Source organism: Leguminivora glycinivorella, chromosome 8 (assembly GCF_023078275.1).
Source record: "Leguminivora glycinivorella isolate SPB_JAAS2020 chromosome 8, LegGlyc_1.1, whole genome shotgun sequence".
Lineage (NCBI taxonomy): Eukaryota > Metazoa > Arthropoda > Insecta > Lepidoptera > Tortricidae > Leguminivora > Leguminivora glycinivorella.
The window spans coordinates 6450016-6472354 of record NC_062978.1 but is presented as its reverse complement, the minus strand read 5'-3'; the positions used below and the strand labels follow the sequence as shown (position 1 = coordinate 6472354).

Genomic DNA, 22339 nt, shown 5'->3' with positions numbered 1-22339 from the left:
CACGTCCCTTAGTACCGTTCATTGTGATATGCGTAATAGGGGGTCAGACTTATACTGGTCGTGTCGGAGCGAAGTGGTCGGTTGTATTCGTGAGGGTAATCTAGTCGGGACGGATTGCCGAAATGGTTGTTTGAAGTGGAGCGAACTCGACAAGCATTTACTGAATGATGTCACCCCGCTTAATGAAATATCACCGTCGTTACTAAAGTTTTCAATTACAACTCCTGATATTGCTTTGTAATCTTTGTTTAGTATTAAATTTGACTCCCCTATTTAATTTTTTTTATTTATGTTTCTGTTTTTTTTTTCAATTCAAATTTTGTATAGTGATTTTGACATTGAATGGTTCCGTTTGAGCTTTGACTTTAATGAACCTCATTTTTTGACATGATTTAAAATTTATTGTTTTACGAAGGTAGGTTAGTTCATTGACACAATTTTTAATGTTTAAGTACATGCCTGTTGGTTACACAACTATTATGATTTAATTTCAAAATAAAAAGTTTGAAGTTTGAAGAAATAAATGACATTTTTTTATTGCACACAACTAGTTACACAATGCGGATAAATGTTTTTTTGATATTTTTAGGGGTACTATTTAGATACTTGCTCATAAGTTATAAATTCAGAGATCGGAAAAATTTGCGTCATTGCTCGCAATAATGTGGACATGTCTCCAAAATTAATCAAATAATTAATCATTTAATTAATTTCTTACTTGACATATAATTTGATTCCTAGTCAATAAATACAAAAGTTTGTTAAAGTGTAGATTTATTTAACTAGTTCGTCTAGTTCTCTAGATATAAAACCTCCGTGGATTCACTTTTTCTTAATATATATATTTTGACATTGATAGTATTCAAATTACAGTCGTATTTGCCGTACCTAAATTACGTACGTACCATACCTAATCGGCAGAAAATTTAAAAAATGCCATTTTCTTTACTGGTGAGTACCTAATATTGCCTAATATCGCCAGTTTAAAAACGAATTAGTGGCGAAAATTGAATTTAATATAATACGACGTGAAAATGGTACGTATGCGTATTTACCTATACTATATATATGGATGTAAATTCAAACAACTATGCAGATATTAAATCCCGATTTTGAGGTTATCGCCCACAACTTAGAACAGAAAATAACTCTGAATTATACTGGAATAATAATATTCCTATAAAGTACTTAAGTTTGCCCCATTAACATCAGTGGATTGCGAGCGGAGTTTTTCAGCACTTAAGTACTGCTGACTGCTGAAATTTGGAAAAAATACTGATTATTTTCTTTAATAAATCTATACTTTTACAACAAACTTTTGTATTTATTGACTAGGAATCAAATTATATGTCAAGTAAGAAATTAATTAAATGATTAATTATTTGATTAATTTTGGAGACATGTCCATATTATTGCGAGCAATGACGCAAATTTTTCCGATCTCTGGTTATAATATTGGCACTGCTCATGAAGTTGACCAGCCCAAACAAGACCTCGGATCGGATGAATAAAAGAGCACAAGGCCCATCAGCTAAAGGCCAGTCTCGATTGTAAAGTCCACCTGCCTGTTGCAGCGCAAGAGCTACCACACGTGTGTTAACCGGGCCAGCGGTGGCGCAACCGCGCTCATTTACGCTACCTAGCCTGCTGGAACCGCGATCCCACGTCGAGATATTGATTTCCTATTACGTATATAGTAAACGAGCTAAATTCTTCAAGAGAAAGCGCTAAAAAGTGCAACTCACCTATCTTTAAGAAATATTTTCTTCTCAATTTGGCGGGTAGCGCAGTGTCGCACATATCATAATTTATTTCCTTTGGTACTGATAGTTGCGGTTATGATCTGAATCTGAACTTACAGTTTCTACCTGAAGCAAATTATTCTAAGCCTTGATCGAATTCGGATGTGGCAAGAGATGTTCCATTCCAATCGCAATTTCCTGAACCTTTTTAGGGTTCCGTACCTCAAAAGGAAAAAACGGAACCCTTATAGGATCACTTTGTTGTCCGTCTGTCCGTCCGTCCGTCTGTCAAGACCCTTTTTCTCAGGAACGCGTGGAGGTATGAAGCTGAAATTTATATCAATTACTCAGGTCTACTGTCCCTTGAAGCTGTAAAAAATCAAACTTCTAAGCCAACGCAATCAAAAGATACAGCCGTTTATGCCGCAAATTTTCGACACTTGCAAGGGAATCAAAACCTACAGGGTGCTTCCCGTGAACTCAGAATCTTGAAATTTGGTACGAAGCAACGTCTTATAGCATAGATAAAGGAAAAATTACGAAAACCATAAATTTTTAGTTACATCACATAATATATTTTTTTTTAATAATTGTAAACCTTGCAGGTTTGTACGGAACCCTCGGTGCGCGAGTCCGACTCGCACTTGGCCGGTTTTTTTAAGTATGTTTGCAATGGAACAGGAGACACAAATCGCTCCATCGCCACGACCTCGAGTGTTCCGTCGGTTCATTCCCGCATATGGTCGTCTGCTTGCGTCCCCAGTTTAATTCGACCCGAAGATTTATAGCAACTGTTCATAATGTGATCAGAGGTATACTGGTCGCTTTGTGAAGGTCTGGCCGCAGTGAGCGTTTGTCAAGGTTCATCATTGTTGTGTAGACAAAGGCTGTGTTTGCGTTATGTGCGACATGGTATTGTGTCCGGCGCGGGGCGGCAGACAAGCTGCTCGGGCTCCCACACCGTCCATGCATTGCGCCATGTAAACGTGTGATTGTAAACAATGCTTCATTTCAGGTCGAACGAGCAATAAGCGACTACAATGCATTCAACCTACAGAAATGTTATAGTCGATACAATTCATTTCGCCAAAAGTGCCAAAACCTACAGTAGACAGTGTCAAAACCTACAGTAGAAGATAATAGTTTCCTACTTTTTTTAGGAAACTATTATCTTCATAATAATTTCGCCAAAAGTGCCAGAACCTACAAAAGTATAAGACACGAAATAGTTTTCTTTTAGGGAGCCATTATCTGCATAATATAGTCTCAAGTTCTAAATTATTCGTCCTGATAAATAATAGGGTCTACGTAGATAGCGAATAACCTTTTCGTGTTAGCGACTATCTTCTGGAATAATCTTCAACCATAATCTTGTCTTCGGAAATTGTCCGCTATACTTGTGCTCACCTAAGCAGGTAAAAAACCGGTAAGCTATAGTCGATCGATAACTGTGCATCTCGTGACGCACAAAGTGGACTGACCCTGGTGTCAGCGACACTGATACGCGCCGACCATACTAATTACCCGGTCCCTTAATATTCATTAGCGCGACCGCCCAACTTCTTGGCTTGGAGACGTTTTGTCCCTACGCCGTCTAAATTGAGCTTGTCTGTCAATAAATGGTCTACATACAAACTTTTGCGGAGAAAGTAGTAAACAAGCTTGTCCATCCATGATGGAATTGAATTGATGGATACGTAACATTTTTAAGTCTATAAAAAATGTGTTATTAACAGCGTTGCTCATCAACACGGGGCTTGGCGTAGCTTTTTACCTCCATTTTTAGGCGAGGCTAATGCAAAATGGACATCGCATCGCAGCCCAGGTTTACACTTTTTACGCTTGACAGCGCTGTTCAGTGAAGCCGATGATTTGAGTTATCGAGCCCGTTTTCAACCTGAGGGCATGTTACACTATCTTTCATGCAATCATTACTTAAAATATAATTTTTGTTCTTAGAAGAGTTTAAAACTATGGTTTATCTTATAAAGATATTTTCCAACTTATCGTATAGGTAATCATTGCGCAGCTTGACCGGTTGACATTTTGTTCTAACCGATAGGGCAGTAGGGCACTCCAATACCCCACCAATATACAACACGGCTTCGACTTGCGAGCGAAAACCAATTACTGTCCGAACAGGTATTTATGGGATCTAGCACAAAGAGTTAACTCTATTAAAATACAAATCGATTTATGGGAGAATCGGATATAGTATATACAGATTTCTAGCATAATGTAGTTTCGTATCAAAAGCTCACTTGGCTATTGATAAACGGACCAGTTTCCGACTCTGAACTGACCTCTAAATTTTGCATACCTAATGAAAATCAATAGCGGTGACAGGTTATTCTAGCAGGCGATTGCAAAAGCTTTAGTATAAATTAACACGTTGAACTTGAAAAGAGAAACAATGAAGAATTAAGGATTAGCTTGATGGAGGAATCTTGCTGACCTTGCTTCTCAATAGAAACAATAAAATTGAGATTCAACTATTTTATTCTTGGTGCACATAAGTTGATATCTCTATTTACAATGAAAACGCTTCTAAAATTGGCATGCAAAACATAGTACCCTAAAAAGGAGGCATCAGAAGTAAGTCACGTATTAGCGTCTTCAATTTTCTTTTCGACATTTTGGATCCGGTGGCAATGACGTCGCTAACTTCGTTCGAGTTGTGAGTTATGAGCGAGGTTTCTAAACGCGTGTGTTTAGAAGACAGGTGCGCAGATGTGGGTATGTAGGCGGGCCGGGTAGTGACCGGCCGGTCGGAGCACTTTTACCGTCTCTTGAGCCGCTCCACACAACAGCATGTTAATTCACACGCTTTGCGATCGTCCTTAGTACAGTTTGACCTCTATTCGTAAATAGTTTTTAATAATTTGAGGCTATGTTTATAAATTACTTCTAATTTATTAAAATTTACTTAACAAATTGGTTTGAATGTCGACTGTTAAGTATACCTTGTTGTATACTTGACAGCTTTTCATCATTACAGGATAAACGTGGCCTATTTTAGTTTGTTTGATCTTGTTTGCAATGAGTGGGGTGCGGCAAGGACTCCACACGCTTAATATCTAATAGCATGGTTGGCCTACCAGTTATTGGTCTGACGGTCAGATCAATTTCTCATAAATATGTATGGAGACACGCGTTTGTGATAGATGAAAATTAGCATGCGTTCCGATTTGAAGTAGCTGCTACAGTGAACAGCGCTTGTAACAGTTATAACATAATCGTCGACATCGGTCGTTCGTTTCTTCAATGCAGAGGTTGCTGTCTGCTTCTATTGACCGGGTTCCTTCACAGGCTTCTTTACGCTCAAAATATTTAAGCAACCTTTTATAATCGGCACCATTCAGATCCTTATGCCTCCCATCCCATGTGCCGTCTACAAATAGTTACATCGCTATTAGAGAGATTTGATTCATATGTATCAAAAAGGTAATCACGGTCTATATCCCGGTCAATATACGTCATATGTATCAAGTAAAAATAATCGGATGAAATAAGCTGTTCTCCTTGAGATAATAGGTGTGCATCCTAACATACCAAAAGAATGCAATTATTCAGTGATCGCATGCTACCTAACTGTCGTGAAAGCAAGGCTAGAACTACAGACCGTGATGAGTGGAGCGACTGGAGCGAGGCTCTTCGTTGTTTTCAAAAACAATACTTTTAAAAGGTAAACGAACACGAATGGGCCTATCTTAACAATGGAACCAGTTTGGATCGCGACGCGGGAACTAGAATATAGTGGCAGAGGCGGGTTCACTACGAGTGCAGAGTAGACCGGTTATTGTTCACGAAGCACCGGCTAAATGGGATATGGCGAGAGATGTTAAAGATACCCCCATTTTTTTGCTAGCTTGGGTAAAACCACATGACCAGAGCTCGCTTCATGTGTATATAAGAGTATGGCACAGGTAAGTTTTTTCGACCCGTTAGCCTATTTCACGGCAAGCAAGCTGCTGCTTGCTGATATTTATTACAGATTTTGAGGAATAGGAAGGAAAATAATTAACTCCAAATGATGAATGCATTTTCGCCTTATCACTTCTCAGACGACAAAACGCAACTGTACGTCATAGGTAATTAAAGGCATTAATCAGTAATCACACAACACAATAGATATAATCGGATCAAGCTAATAAGTGTTCACGACAAGAGCTACGTCAAATCAAATATGATACTTTTAGGGATATGCATTATCATTGTTAATACCAAAGATTGCATAAACTGCGGGTTGAAGCACCACCGTCTTATCAAATCCAATGTTTGACAAACCACGAGACCAAATCATGGTTTCCGCCCCAGCACAGTACGTTCTTTCCCACCGAGCGCGTCAGAACAATTAATGTACCTACTGGCGTGGCTGCACGGCGGTGCGAACCTACACCAACCGGATCATCAATTGATTAGTCGTGGACCGCTCAATCACGTAACGGCGCACACATGAAACATTATTTCAAAACAAATGACTGCACAATAAACAATATACTCGAGAGCAATGGAAACCGGTTGCTGAGAACGTTATTGTACAGTGACTTTGGTTTGGAAGCTAGAGCTGTCATCGACATATTGAACGTAAAGAATTGACGTTTTTGACGCTTTACCTGCTGTGATTAGACTCAGTCAATCAGTCATTTTATTGACAGTTGTAACGTAATTGACATTCGAACAATATCTCAAATTGATCTATCAAACAAGATCGACGCAACCGATAAAACATAAAATAAATCTTTAAAATAACCGCTAAGGAACAATAAACCAAAGTAAAATAAAGCGCAAACGTGCGTTTTCATCGTAACAGTTAAAACAATCGTGCATGGCGTGGATTGCCGTAGGATAGTAATGTAAGAGAAACTGGCAATAACCATTGACCCATACCCACGTGAACCACGATACGAGGCACTGTGGTTCACCAAGCCATACCTCTCACTACGGGGATAGCGGACCAGTTCGTATGTGACATAGTCGTAATACAAGAACTACGGGTAGCAATGGAAGTTGAAGCAGTTGAAGCTCTAACTCCGATGCTTGTAGCGGGTGAAGATTTTATAGTCAGTGCAAATGCAAGGGTTCCTTTATGCTCTGCCGGATGTCTTTAAAAGAAACCAAGCATATATTTTAAAGGCGTAAATATTCTTATTATACAGCAGGATAAAAATAATGATGAAGTTTTGCGTCATGAATATAATATTATTTGGCGAATGTTCTATTTTCGTGATAAAAGATCGATCCCATCTCCTCATACAGTAATGCCCCGGTCACAGCGACATTTGCTGTGGCGTACTCGATCTTAGAACAGCGGACAGGCTGCTAGTGTACAGTTAGAGTTCACTGTATACTAGAGACAAGTACCCGAACTAGCACAAAACGTTTTTGAATAAAGCTGCGGCGTGTCGCAATGCTCGCGATACGCACGCAACCGGCCCGCGGCACGTACGGCGGCACAGATAAACCACCAACCTTATTGGAACTGCAATAAAACCCAGAATAGCCGCTGAATTATCATTCGTACTGTTGGGAAACTCCTCGGTGCTTCAACGTACGGATAATCTTAATGATAATGAGAGATTATTTTATGAGCCATATTTATATTTTTGAAACGAATGTTGACCTAGTTGCTTAATCAGTGTGCCGTTATACGTGGCGAGCTAGAGGAAAATCGAAATGTTTCATCATATTAGCAATATTAAAGAAGCTTTAAAGCAAGTAGAATGAAAATTATTTACCGGGAAGGAAATGTTCTAAATAGGATTTCGTTATTGTTAGCGTTAAAAGCTCCATAAAATGAGCATAAGGATTTATGTTTAATATCCGGCATTTTATGATGTAAAATAATAGAGTAGCAAGCATGCGAGCAAGTGACTACTGAGTATTTCTTGATACACGTATTGGCTTAGTGCGAAGTGCATGGAGGGGGTAAGCAAAGCGATCGCAGTGCTTGCGGTGGTCAAAATCGACACTGATTGTGGTTGTCATCTATCAAAACTCATAAAATATAATACAATGTTTGATATGGGGCATCTATGTTGCTTCGTTGTTAATTGTAAAAATAATGGCATAAATAGTCGTTGCACGTTCTATGCTTTTCTTAGAACACACTGGAAATTGGATCAAAGAGCTAAATGGATAGCTACCGTGAAAAGAAAACGTAAGTGTTATGTCAAAACAAAACATTATAATAAATTATATTTATAGCTTTGTTCACCTAATATTGTTCAATACGCTGTTAGTATTTTTCCTACCGTAAAAGATTAAGCTTAAAGATTCAGGCCTGGCCTGGGAATGGGCCCGTGTCGGATATTTCTACGGCCGCGGACATGACTAAGTACTTACGTTTAGACTTGTTTGATATGGAATTAACGGGACGAAGGTTTAGCGAATGCCATATCACTCGTTCGTAGAACTTCTACCATTACTCCTATGTTCTTCAAGATTCCTTATATGCCCAGCCAGCACCAATTTATTGCCTCTTTCTGTGGTATGTGGTTGGAAGTTTATACCGTGAGTAATGCCTTGGAAACTGATTTTTATTATTATAATGCATGTCTGTATAATCGATCTACCTAAATTACACTTGAAATAGTAGCTCTTGTTATTGGATTTATTTAAAATTAACGAAAAATCGTTAAAATATATGTTTATTTACATGTCATTTTTTGACATTTTCCATTTCAAGTTCACATGGCAGTGGGCGTAATTGTCATGCACGTAGCCAATAAGTGCATCGAGATTTTGGATTGACAATGACATTGATCCACAAACAGCTATACTCCATTATTTTTCTTGTAAAGAGAGACTGTAAGATAAGGTTTTCAAGATTTCAAGGCAGAAGTATACCTGGTGGGTTATCTAAAAAAAAGTGATCAGCTGTAGATTAACTTTATTAGCTGCTCTAGCTCTCTCCTGTATCCGTAGTATTATTGGTTAAATGACAGTCGTATTCTAGTATTTCTAGTGCGTATAGAAGTATCGTGAACTGGCACGCTGATAATACAATTAGTCGTTCGACGGCGGTGGCGCTGGCACTTTCACTCGCGCGGGGCAGGTCACGACACTGCACTGCGTCTTCCACAGCCTACTTGCTACTAATGTTTCTAATACTGAATTCTCTACAGAAGGTTTTTCTTCTACATCAGCTTTTATCCAAATTATATTAACAAATCCAAATTATATCGTAAATGTAATAGTATATTTGCTAGAATTACCTACTTGTATTCGAATTTCTAATACACATATGACGAATTAAATTTATATCAAGTAGAAACATTTGCAAACGATGTCATTAAGCTTAGAGATAAATAAATTAATATATGACACGATGTTTCATACACCTTGTTTTGGCTGATTATAAAATTGATCCGATAAGTCATACTAAAAGTTGCTTAGGAGTTAGGACTCCTATATTTCCCTCAACCGTTTTGATTAGATTAGAAAAACTTCGAAGTGATCTTCACAAAGACAAACAGTTCAGTTCGAGTCAGGAGATCGGTTTCTTGTTCGATTCCATAGTAAATTATGTCAACGGATAACCTATACTCGTATGTCTGCAAAAATAGGTCGAAGGATCGAAATAATATCCTTTATAAGGAGCTCCGATTTTCCGTCATTTGTCTATAGTCGTTGATGGCACCATGTCTAGCGGTAACCATGGCAACATTGCGCACGTAATGGAGACCAACTAAAACATGGCGTGTTGTTGTCAGGTGTTGGGTAAGTGTTGCCGAATCGAGGCCAATTTGCGCCAATTAGCTGGTTAAGTGGGTCTAGCGCGGGTGGCGACCTTCGGACGCTCGGGCGAGAAGATTCAGACAAACACCAAAAGGCACTAATTAACTCTATAACTTTGCACCAATTGCAACTGATTCAGCATGAACGAAGCAACAATTGCTATTTTTGCAAAGTGGTTTTTGGGATAATTTCTATTTATCGTAAGTCGGGAGGATATGCGAAAAATCGGGAGAATCCCGCCAAATCTCGACCATCTGGTAACCCAAAATTGGACGATAGTATTGATTGTTATTTCAGCACGTGGGTAATTAGTTTTCACCTTGATTTGAAGTTAACAAACTCTTGCATAGTTTATGACTGTTGAGCAACTTGGGACAACCCGTGGGAATCTCAGTAACTTTGGTTAATAATTTATAAATAAATAACCTCCAGAATTTGATTGAGATGGGAGTGCCAGTAAAAGCTTTTCTTTATCACACATTCTGAGAAGGCTTGAAACGTCCTCGGTGGGTTAACTTTGGTTTATAAAGTGGGATCGTATTCAGCTTTGAATAAAAGGAATTTCCTTCGAACAAGGGCGCGTATTGTGCCATTGGCAATGCAGGCAGAAGGTACGGGTTTAATTGAGTGACTCTGAAACTGCTTTGGACGCGGAGTATGGGGTTAAGCTTGTTGACATAATTCGCTTTCAGTGGAAGTTCGGTAACACGGACTAAAATATCTATATAACCGGAAAATTTGAATCTTAATCCTAAATAGTTGACATCGATGTCAGTACTACTCAATATCTCAAGAATCAAAAAATAAATCTGGAAATGCCGATTACATTTATAAATCTGTTGCACTCATCACATGTTTATTTGTCCTTCTACAGTATAGCATTCAAAATTAGACAATCCTAAGAATTTTTATATAGGAAGAACGTTCTTGTATAAAATTTCTGAAAATCTCCATCAAGAGTTCAAGATCGGTCCAAGTTGGCGAAACGAATTCGAACTTCCTGACCGTTCCGGCTGCGTCAGTCGTTTAGCGCCCAAGAACGCGGACGTCCGGGTAGCGAGCGCGCAATTACCATTTCTTACAGCATTTGGTCATCAGAGCATGCATCAGATTACCATCTTTGTCGGAAGAGAGAGATGTGCCGCAATAAAGCCTGTCTCACTGAACACCGACACAGATTAGCAAATATGTATCTATTTCAGCTTTGGTTACTAAGTACAGATATTAAAATAAATGTTACAACTTACAATAAACAAAGAAACGTCTAAGTTTATAGACATCTTCAATTTGAATGCTCACCAAATTCGATGGACGAATTGAAGACCTCATAAACTTCAGCGAAACGGCAATTGAGTATCTGAAGAGCACATACATCAATCTCTAGTTTAAGATTTAATATTTAAGGAAATAATTATGTAATTGAAATCCAGTAAGATGTACGAGTATAAATGCCATACGATAAATAAATAAATAAAATTTGAATGCTGTTCCTCATTAATCTTATCATGCAGCAAATTTTGGTAGGGCACTTATAGTAGGTACAAATAAACTTGACACCATATTTTCCTACATACAGTTTTCAATCTTTTTGAAAATATCTGCAGTTAAAAAAATATTTCCTTCTACGCAAAGCATTTCACGCGCTTCCAATTCATTAGCTACTTTATCTGGTTTATTCGGTATCTTACATATTAATTTATTAAGCTCGTGTAGGTACATGTCTAAGTTTAGTCCCGGGACGAATGAAGGTTCTACATACAAAGTGTACAACCCACCTGGAAAATTCGAGTAAACACATGTATGTATTCGTGGGTTTCCCAACTGTAGAGGTCGCAGCTCGCAATTATATACAGCGCGTGTTTTGTTTGTTCTGGGTAAATTTTCTTCAGAACTAATTGAAAGCAAACTAAAATATCACGTGCTCCAATTTTTTTTTTAATTCTTGGACAGTTTTTCCAATAAATCTTCAGAGAGCTGTCTAGGGACACTGAAAACATTGTGAATGATTTTATGATTTTAAATAGTTTTGAAATCTGCACAAGATTCTGGATCATGTTTTATGTCACCTGTGTATATATAGGTAGATAGGTACATCTCTGTAGAAATTCATTTTATTTATCGAAAAAATGTTAGTGTACGTTTATATTACTAATATACATTTTAGAGGCAGAATATCAAAATCCTGTTCCAGATAGGATAATGTAGTTCTCTAAAGAGTGTCAAGTCAAAGCATCAAGTTTTGATTATGATACCTCGCCAAATCCTTTCTTCATTAGGACACCTTCTGCCAGTTCTGCCCAGAAAGGTAAATGAAATGGATATGTAATTTCCTTTTAATCAGTAAAATACCAGATCCTGTCCAACAAAAGGACACATGTAATGTAACCAACCCGTTTACTATGACACAAAAGTTATTGTCAACGCACAGCAAGCAGGCAAGGCAAGCGCCGCGCCGCGGCGCGGACGCCGCTCTGCCGCGGCGTATCGAGGCCGCGTGTCCCGTTACTGCAACAGTACCGCTCGATACGGGTCGCGGATTCGGGCCGCGCAATCATCACGCCATTATGTCCCACTGTTTATATTCTAATCCGTGATCCCCGACTTGTATTTTTAACGGTCGAAGGCAAAGTTTATCCGGTTTAGGTCGGGTGAATGTTTGAGCGTTTCATTTCAATTGTTTCTATTACCGATACTCGATAGAATTTTAAAAGGAGTGGTTTCTTGTGCCAACTTTTGTTAGCTATGTTTTCCAATATAAAGCAACCAGATTCTAAATGTCTATTTTTTTGCTAGCCTGGTTTATTGTCCCGCTGCTCGGTGCTCGTTAAAGGCCTCCCCTCGCTTCTTCCACTCAACCCTGTTGTTTGTGTAACCCAGCTATCCCGGGTAGAATGAGTCCGAGTCATCCCGCCATCTCTTTTTCGGTTCGGTTGTCCAATATGAGTCCGGCATAAATTTCTTCAATAGAACCATGGCTTTGCACGTGCAGTTGTTCCAAGTTTTGCTAAGCCCTGCAACGTATTAATATGGTACAAAGGGACAAAAGAATGAGCCGTGGGAAGTTTCCAACATGTATTACACCTGACTCAAGGTTGTCTTTTCCATTGACCGTATTTTCCTTTCTGTCATTAAATAGTTTCTACTGTAAAATACAATAGGGTTTCCACATTTAAACCACATGTACCAAGGAAATTGAAATGCGTATATTATATTCTGCTGCATTGTCCTTTATCCTTGTGGCTCGTACCGTACAAAAGCGAATCTTAAAAGAGGATATTGTTTTTAGCATTTTCTGTCAAAATTACTTCAAAACTGTCGTAACTGTCATAGAAAGAAAATGGTTCAAATACTTATAGTGACCCTGCGGTACTCCACCCAAGGCGCAGACGGAATACTTAGGTAATTTGAGACGATAATCCTGAATTGGTTAGTCCGTCATAGCTCCTGCTTCAGCCGGACTGAGTAGCATTCATGAAAGCAGTTCCCCAAACTAAAGAAAAATGGTTCAGAAAGGTATTGAAAATCCGTGCGTTGCGAGGTCCGAAAACAAGGAACAGGAAAAAACAAGGAGGATTCTTTGTTTATAATTAAAGGATATTATTTATTATTCTTACACTGGGTCTTCCATAATAGTTATTGCCTTACGCTACAGAAAAACCCAGAAGCGGTTATCGAACCACTTGACTTCCTGTTTGTACGCTGGTGTGAGTACACTGTGCTGGGTTATATTCCCTATTGTGTGGCAGCTGTGTATCTCCCGCGCTGTTGGCGCAAGATCAAATGCAACAATACATTGTAATATAGGTACATTATTTATATTACTATAGTCACCTAATACTACTAAATGAATAAACGGAAAATTTTATGCTTCTGGCGGGGCTTGAAACGAATAGACATGAGACAACCGCAAGAAGAAAATATCACTTTACACTTCTATAACTTCTATGCATTTGTTTGTGAGCAAGCATCGTCCATTTACAATAATTACTTTAATATATGATTCAATTGATTACTAATAAAGATAATACTATAAATAAGAAAAGAGAATTACAAAACTTTCTAAATGTGTTTTCGCCCAAGGCACTTTTTGATGAGACACTCTCTTTAGGCAAATTATTATCATGGTGCAATTTATATGATAATAGATCTCACGCGTGAAAGGAGGCCTATACTCAGCAGTGGGACGTGTATGTATAGACTAAATTAGATATTTTAATGATATGAGGTAAGTTTTTTTTTATTAGGCACCATTAGGTCGTGATTGCAAGTTGCAAGAATCACCACGCCGTGACAGCTGCGCCTCGCTCACAATATGTATTTATTCATCAGTGCACGAGCGTATCGTATTGTTAGAGCGAAATCCATCCCAGCGACATCGTCACTGGAGGCCGTTATTATATTCTTTGATGTCTCTGACATACAACCAGCCTTATACCCATTAGCTATGATTTATCTATCCTTTGAAAATTTGTAAGAGCATTTTGTTGGAGTTAACTTGTTATTTCTAGAAAATGTTCAAGCTGGAAAACCTTTGTGAGTTAAAATCTCTTCCTAGAGTCGAGTTGTTTGTTTTAAATTAGTAAGGAACGTGCTTACATTGTCTGTAGGACTTGCGATAGTTGGGTGTAACAATGTAGTTGCATTTTATCAAAGAACGCTTATGATAACATTCACGTGCAATTTAGACATTGACTTGATTAATTATACATACATACATACAATCACGCCTGTATCCCATAAAGGGGTAGGCAGAACACATGAAACTACTAAAGCTTCAGTGCCACTCTTGGCAAATAAGGGGTTGAAAGAAAACGAAACTGTGACATAATTATAATTAACGGGAAATCCTAAGAAACAAACTACTCGACCATAATATAATGGAAGGTTTTCGTTTAGGATTTTCCTAATATGTACCACCAAAATAAACACTATTATATAGTGGTAATTAAGTGGTTGTGGGAATTCAGGGAAATAGTCACCACCACAATGTAACCAGTTCGGAAATAATTAAAATCGACCACAATTCCTAAGGCTATCGAATATTGCGCAAGGCCACTAATGACATTTTAAATGCTAATGAATGACGTCGCCCATATTGACCTAAAACGATAAAAAACTAATGATAATAACCCTCGAAATGTCGATTATTTGATTGCAACATTTAAAATAATAATATAGAATACGTAATAGGTTATTCTTACATTTCTTACACTACTACAGACAGACTTTAAAAAGTAAAGTTCATTGGAAGTTAGAATCTAGTTCTAAATTAGTTACAATAATTTTACAGTGTGTTTCAGCTATTTCTAAATATGATCCGGCGTATAAAATGATTTCGGTGACCATATACTGTATAGTATAGGTGACCTAGTCAAAATACTCTTTATGGACACACCTTACCAAAATATACTTACAGAGGAAAATTATTTGGTCCGTAGGGCAGACATTTTATTAGCTTAAGTTTCGTTATTTCCAACACGATATGGATTAGATAGCTCAAATGCAAGTGAAAAATCCGAAGCAAACTTTCCAAAGCCACACAATTTCATCGGAGGTGTCAAGACCTAAATATTTTGGGGTTAGAATTCCGAGTCTGATACACTTTTGCAAAAATCTGTTTGCACTTTCTGGCAGATAGTATAAAATAAAAGAGGTAGATTTTAGCGAGTGGATGGTTTGCAAAGATTTGTGATTCCTGTAATATGACTAATATGAGTATCGGATATTCCTTTTTGCCTTTGGTTTGATATACTGGATGATCCACTGTTTTCTACTACCTATCAAAGTTTTAAATAATTGCTAAGAAGTTGAAGGAGGACGGAAGATGTTTGCGGAAGTAACAAGAAATTGTCGCAGCTGACGTTTTTAATAGTTTCCTCTAGAGATTTTTTTCGAGTGGAACACCTTCGGATAATTCACATATAATGTAAAAGACAACATTCGTACATTGTCAAAATGAAAACTTCGTTGCCGAAAGTTATGGCAAAGAATTAGAACTTTTTGGAACCCTTCTGCAACTTACACAGTTCACAACTTTGCCGGCTCGGCTACGTGCTTATTTGAAAATAATCTAAGTTAGAGTACCTAAAGCCCACGAGTAAGTTTGTGAGTATATAAATTTAGTCATGCTTGTATTTTTCCCACCCTCTCACATTGAACTTTGCTCTTCAGGTAAAAGCCTGCGTAAAAAACTAAAGCACCTAAAGAGCTAGGTAATGCTATATCAGCTTGGTGACTAGTCCAGTCCAAGACTTATTCGATGACCACATCCTATTGTAAAATGCACAATGTGCACATTACAATATATGTTTTGGTGTATGATGTATCAAATGCCAAACAAATAACGTCCTGGAGTTGATTTTTATTGAAACTTTTATTTAACTAAATTTAACTTTTCTCATCTTGGCAATCACCAACACATCAACAGCCACAAGATCACCAGAAGAATTACCTCACGTCCGCTATGCATAATGCAATATGTGTTATCGGCGGAAGACACTTGAAAGCCTTTTAGAATAGGATCCAATGCAAAAAATCAGGGACATGGCAGGTGGGACGTTTTTTGTTTTACACCGGCATTATTGAGGGTTAGGTTCTTGCTTGTCAGTTGGCTAATATGTTTTCCAAAGTTTTGTTTCTGTAATCTTCTAAGAGGTGCGAGAGTGAAACGGACACTCACGCAACAAGTCCTCCTAGGAAGGCGACAGGGCCACCGCCGATCATCCTGATCTTGCGGTGGCAGGAGTCGAAGAGCGAGGGGCGCGCGTGCGGCGGCGGCAGCCCCAGGGTGCTCGCGGCGCCGGCCGCCGCGCCGCCCGCGCCTCGCAGCATCACATGCACTCACTGTCACTACTGCCCACAGCACTGCACAACTACCCAGGCGCGAGACTCGCGCGTGCACAAACAACAGCTGACGGCGCGCCGCGGAGCATCGCCGCACGTGTGACTGCGGCCGCGGTGAGCGCGGAACTGGCCCGCCGCCCGCACCTTCCCCTCTCTCCTTGCATCAGATGTGACTTTGAACTGGCGTCCTATTGATTCCAGACACATCCATCCGTCAGTTTTTTTGGTTCTTCAAATGGACAGTCATACAAAGTAGGAACCGGCTATTCTGACAAAAAAGTCAAGAAATAAAACTTAGGTAGGAACAGAAACTTGAGGTAATCGTCCCTTCCTCCTCCGGTCGTATTTTCCATAATGATTAATGACCCATTATTCTGGTTTAGTTGCGGCGGGGGTAGGACCAGGTTTTTATAAGGCATCTATCTATAAAGGTACGGAGTCTAGTAAGCTGTACTGTACGGTTAGGGACATTGTAATTTAATCTACCTGGATCCAGTACCAGTCCAGTATCATTTTGGCCGATATTTTTTTTTTTGGTAAATAACAACTTAATACGTAATATACTAATACATATATACAATAAAAACATCAGACGTGGCGTACAAGAGAACTCTCTCGTCGTTTATCAATCGCATCGCGTATACTTTATAGCGCTGAAAGGAAAGCATTATGGAACGTATACAGAAGATATAAGATTGGAAGTAGCAAAGTATGTTTAGACTAAACCGTAACTAAAATTGTAAGTGTAACCGCGGTACATGTGGTTTGATTAAATCGTTATTGTATTAAAAATAACGGAAATATAATTTTGTCGGTTTGTTTGGTTAACTTTCAACATAGATGCGATTACTTGAGCGATATCGAGAAATTATATTATGAGCATCGCTGGTTTAGCATTAAAAGAGGATCGCGAGAAGGTAAACATAAAATTTTGAATTGGCACTTGGGCACTTTATAAATGAAAATGATCTTAAATTGCACAATTAATTACTACCGAAATAAATGGCATATTTGTACAAAGCAAAAAATTCCAAAGACTCCGAAGTTTCTAGACTCTCAGTCCTCTCAGTAGGCCTAGCACATGATGGCCCCGGGAGTATGTCGCTGCGAGATAGATTACACGTCTTTGTCTAATTGTATTAATGACATAAGGACAGGTAGTCTATCTCGCGGCGACATACTCTCGCGGCCATCATGTGCTAGGCCTGCAGTCTAGAATCGAACCAGCGTCCTTCATTTACCGGACGGATACCTATAACGCTTGGCCATCTGGTCTCTGGTCACGGCTGCAAGGGCTTACTTCCAAGTATCTACATATATACTTATAATAAGTATAACAATTCCCTGAACCCTGAAGCTTATGACAGTTATGACGCCTGGTGAGTTTAATTAGCAACGTGAGTTAAAAAGTACAAATTAAAATATTCTTGTGATTTCAGTTTATAATAAGGTTCTTTTGCAGTAGTAAGGTGACTGTGTAGTTTGAAGGTACCGAAACAGCCGGGGACTTTCCAGGAAAGTTCCGTGACCAGTGTTGATTTACTGGCCCATGCTTAATATTCGTGTTGCGATGACATGGCGACAAAAACATCTAAAAGCGTAATTCTAGTGAAAGCGGGCCATTATGGCTTTAACCACTTAGTGCTCATGGTTAAATGTAAATGCATTTCACTAGAGGTAAGTATAATTGAGATAATATGAGATGAACTTTTGGGCTAGTTACTCTGGGTCGGTGAAGAGAAAGTGTTATTAGTCTCGATAGACCAACCAAATGACCTGTAAGAAGACTAAGAAGGAATGGAATACGTAATCAAAAAGATCTGGAGATAACGCATACAAAACGTTGAGATTAGATCTCGTGTTTCGGACGTTTTCACAACTTAACAAAAAAAAAACGTTGTAAGGTACAGCGGGACAAATCTCGACTGGGGGGCAATTGTAACTAATCCATTTTTTCCATTATTACACTATGATGTTTACTTCTACATGTATATACACTGAACACGCCTACCATATATGTATAACCGTGGTATAACCGGTGGACACTCTATTTAACAATGCAAACATTGTCAAACATAGAAAAAATGGGCCAGTTATATTTGCCCCCTAGTCGAGATTTGTCCCGCTGTACCTTATAGAGCAAGTATAACACTAGTCATATTTATTTATTTATTTATTTATTTAAACTTTATTGCACAGTAAAAAAAATGTACAAAAGGCGAACTTAATGCCAGAAGGCATTCTCTACCAGCTAACCTTTGGGCCAAACAGAGATCTATAAGAGCTTAATAGGTGCAGGAAATGTCGCAATGACGAGAAATGGAATACCTACTAAATAACCATAAATGATTATATATATCATACAGCTTACTATTATATATATTAAAAAAATATACATACTTAAAATAATATAGATACCTACTTACAAATACACATAAATATACATACGTAACATTATATATACATAAATAAATATATATATCTGCCTTATAATTATTACGACTCTTAGTTATGAGACTTTTCTAAAAGATGTCTGCGCAACTTGATCTTAAACAGAGACTTGGTCTGACTTTGCCTTATGTCAAGAGGGAGATTATTCCAAAGACGAATCGCATGCATAGTGAAAGAGTTGGACATGGATCCGGAGCGATAGAGAGGCACTGACAAAATGAGTTTCCGGGAGGAACGAAGCTCACGGCCCGGCTGTGCGGTGACAAACTGAAATTTAGACCGCAGGTACTCCGGTATTGCTGGGTCATTTAGTATACTGTACAGCATACACAGCACTCTGAGGCTCCTGCGGTCCCGTATTCGGAGCCAATTAAGTTTCCGGCGATAGATGGAGATATGATCGTACTTGCGGAGGCCAAAGATAAACCTTATGCAACTATTTAGAAGTCTATCTAACCTGTCTAAGAGTCCTTGTGAAAGATTAGTAAGGCACACATCACTATAATCAACGATTGGAAGCACAAGAGCCTGTATGAGTAGAATTTTAGTGCTCGTCGGCAAGAAATGTTTAAATCTGTATAATGATCTTAATGTATTTGTAACTCTGCGACATACGTCAGAAACTTGTGGCTCCCAGGTCAAGCCCCGATCGATGATCAACCCCAGGTTCCTCACTTGCGATGATAGTGGTATTACGGTACTCTCAAAGAGAATGGGTCTTACATGTGAGAAGTCAGAGAGTAAAACAGAACGCGGAGTCCCGAGAACGATAGCTTGACACTTAGACGGGTTGACATCGATCCCAAAATCTTTCGACCAGGATGCAATGCTAGAAAGGTCGTTATTTAGCCGCGTTATAGCCTCGTCCATATTATCAACCGCCACTTGAGTGTACAGTTGTAAGTCGTCGGCGTACAAGTGATATGAGCAATTTATTAAGGGCGTTATTAAATTAACAAATACAGAAAACAGCAGTGGAGAAAGTATACCGCCCTGAGGAACACCAGATGAAAGTTCGCACCAGTCAGAAAGTGTCCGATTGGCACGTGTTGCCTGCCGACGACCGCAAAGGTAGGATGCAAACCACTCGGCCGCTGATGGCGAGATATTGAGATGATCGAGGGCGGCAAGGAGAAGCTCGTGATTTACAGCATTAAATGCATTTGAAAAGTCTATTAATACCACTACTGTGACGTTCTCAAAATGTACCAAATTGTCGCTTACCATGAGGATGAAATTTACCCATAACTTTCGTCCTTGCAATGTACATAATACATTTTGCATGAAAACGCCACAGTTTACGATATTTTACGATACGGTAGGGCACGGGCTCGGACCATGACGAGATCAGCTGATGCGTGGGCCGAGGGGGCATAACGCAAGTGGGGGGAGGGGGTCACGCCTGCCTACGCATTGCTTAGTGAGCCGCGCAAATGTCACACTCCCATACAACACAACTGACGGAGTGTTGTTCGATGGTCAACTTTTATTGTTCATTTCAATTCGATGGCTACAAGGTGTAGTGAACAGCTGTGAATTTATCAAAACAACGTAATGTTTTGTTCAAAATAGCATATGATGATGTTGGTGATAGCCCTAGAGTAGGGCTTATGAGGGATACATAATCATAATCAAGCTCCAGATACTAGTGATACCTTACGTGATACTAGAGGTATACTGCATCGGGGTACATACCACTATAGTGACGATAAGATAGAAAAGCGTGTCTATTTCCAAATTATAATATTTTTTCAAAATTTTAAGAAGTAGGTACCAAAAAGGGTTGTATGCGGATATTTTTCGTAATTTTGAAAATGTTCTGTCGGCACTGACGCCTGCGAAGCTGATAGGTTTAGTAACAATGCAACGGTGGCAGTGATTACGGTTGCGTTGCGTCATACGTCTGTAGGTGCGTTTGTGCAATAGGCGACGAGCCGTACAGTAGCTATGAGAAAATCGAGATAAAAAACCTTATATTACACTAGTTTTTTCCTGCGGCTTCACCCACGTACTAGTCATTATAATCTTGTGTTCCTATCCCATACAAACCTGAGACCCCCATTGCACCCCCTTATTAGGTGAATTTTGAAAAACCCTTTCTTAGTGCCCCAAGTCTCTACACTTAATAAGGAACCTACGTGCCAAGTCAAATTTGGAATCTCTAGAACATTCATCATCACTCACTGCAGTGATTACGGCTGTACGTTGATACGAGCAGACAGACAGTTTCTTTTTTTATATATTATATATTTAGATTGTTAAAGGCCCTTCAGGGAAATATAATCATAAAATTGTTTGCTGCCAGAGCCAAAGGTATAGCAACAACAGAGGAATATTATAAATTCTAATTATTTTTTTGCCTGAAAGCAATTACTTTGTCCACAAATCCTCCAAATGGGAAGGTAAAACTAAATATTTCCTTAGTAATCTTACGCCATTTTACATAAAAGAGATTCTTAGAACAGACATTACTGCTACCATCAGGAAAATCATGCATGTCCATGGTTTTTCAAAAGAGGTTTCCGTAGATAATAAGAAGCTATCGGAAACGCACAAAAAAATATAAAAGCACTCGGGTTTTGAAAGCAGCCATCGCTCTTTAAGTTAAGCGAGATCAATATAACAAAACAAGTAGGTAGAACTAAGATGTAACGAGGTATGTAACAATGAATTGGCTAAGGAAAAACAAGGAAATGATAGTTGCCATCCTTTTCTACGTTTGTTAGTTTTTATGCCTAGGACGCGTAAACCGTGAAGGCAAGTACAATAAAACATAGAACGTAGTTAGTTGAGTAAGACGAGCGTCGTGACTAGTAGAAAAACTTTTGCAAAGGAGTTACCTGCATATTGTTACTAATATATAGTTTACAAATATTTCGTTTTAAATAGCCTATCATTTATCAACAAAATAATTCGGAAACTAACTAAATTTCAAGAAAACAAAGAAAGTGTTAATACTTTTAGTACGTACATACTAAGATCTCATCCAAAGTCAAATTTCTTTAATCAAACTTTAAGGAAAGTTAAAAGATCTCATGAAAAAAACTTGAAAAGTAAATTTCAAAAGCAGGAAAGTCATGTATTGCATAGTGTGTGCTTTGACACACACTTGCTGGATTACTTAAGCTTGTATTATATTGGCAACATTTGATATGTTCTCTAAGGTGAAGTTTGCTAACTACAATTTCATCTCCAATTCTTCACGCTCTCCACCAATACACTTTAAACCCCATCCAAAAATGAGGTGACTTATAGAATGGATGCTGATGATATTGGAGTTAAAAAAGACGACGGGGATGTTTCAAGAGCAAGACCCATTGACCGTCACGGTTCAATAGCCAGATTCTAACATAAAAATATACAAGGTAAAATGGCTACGGCAATTCAGCCCAATGAGCAATTACTCACAAGGTCTGCTGAAATTGCTGCCCATTCATAAGTCGATATACTGATTTACATAATATGAATGAATATAGGAGTAATATCAGGAAATTTACGAACAACGGAGGTACAATTTGCGTTAAAATCAGATATTTTCAACCATGAATAATATGAATATCTTT

At 38.6% G+C, this 22339-nt stretch overlaps 1 protein-coding gene across 7 annotated transcripts in view; it reads right to left on the bottom strand.

Annotated features, from left to right (window-relative positions):
- The window catches only part of LOC125228950, a 99627-nt gene that overhangs the window by 22402 nt on the left and 54886 nt on the right, over positions 1–22339 (bottom strand). The window contains exon 1 of one of the 7 annotated variants that reach the window (XM_048133675.1): positions 16162–16458. The exons of 5 other annotated variants lie outside the window; for them this stretch is intronic. In XM_048133675.1, the coding sequence (XP_047989632.1) occupies positions 16162–16313 (152 nt within the window). In that variant the 5' untranslated portion in view covers positions 16314–16458. Of the gene's footprint in view, positions 1–16161; positions 16459–22339 lie in introns of those variants that run through there. One more of the 7 variants, XM_048133681.1, reaches the window with a different exon arrangement.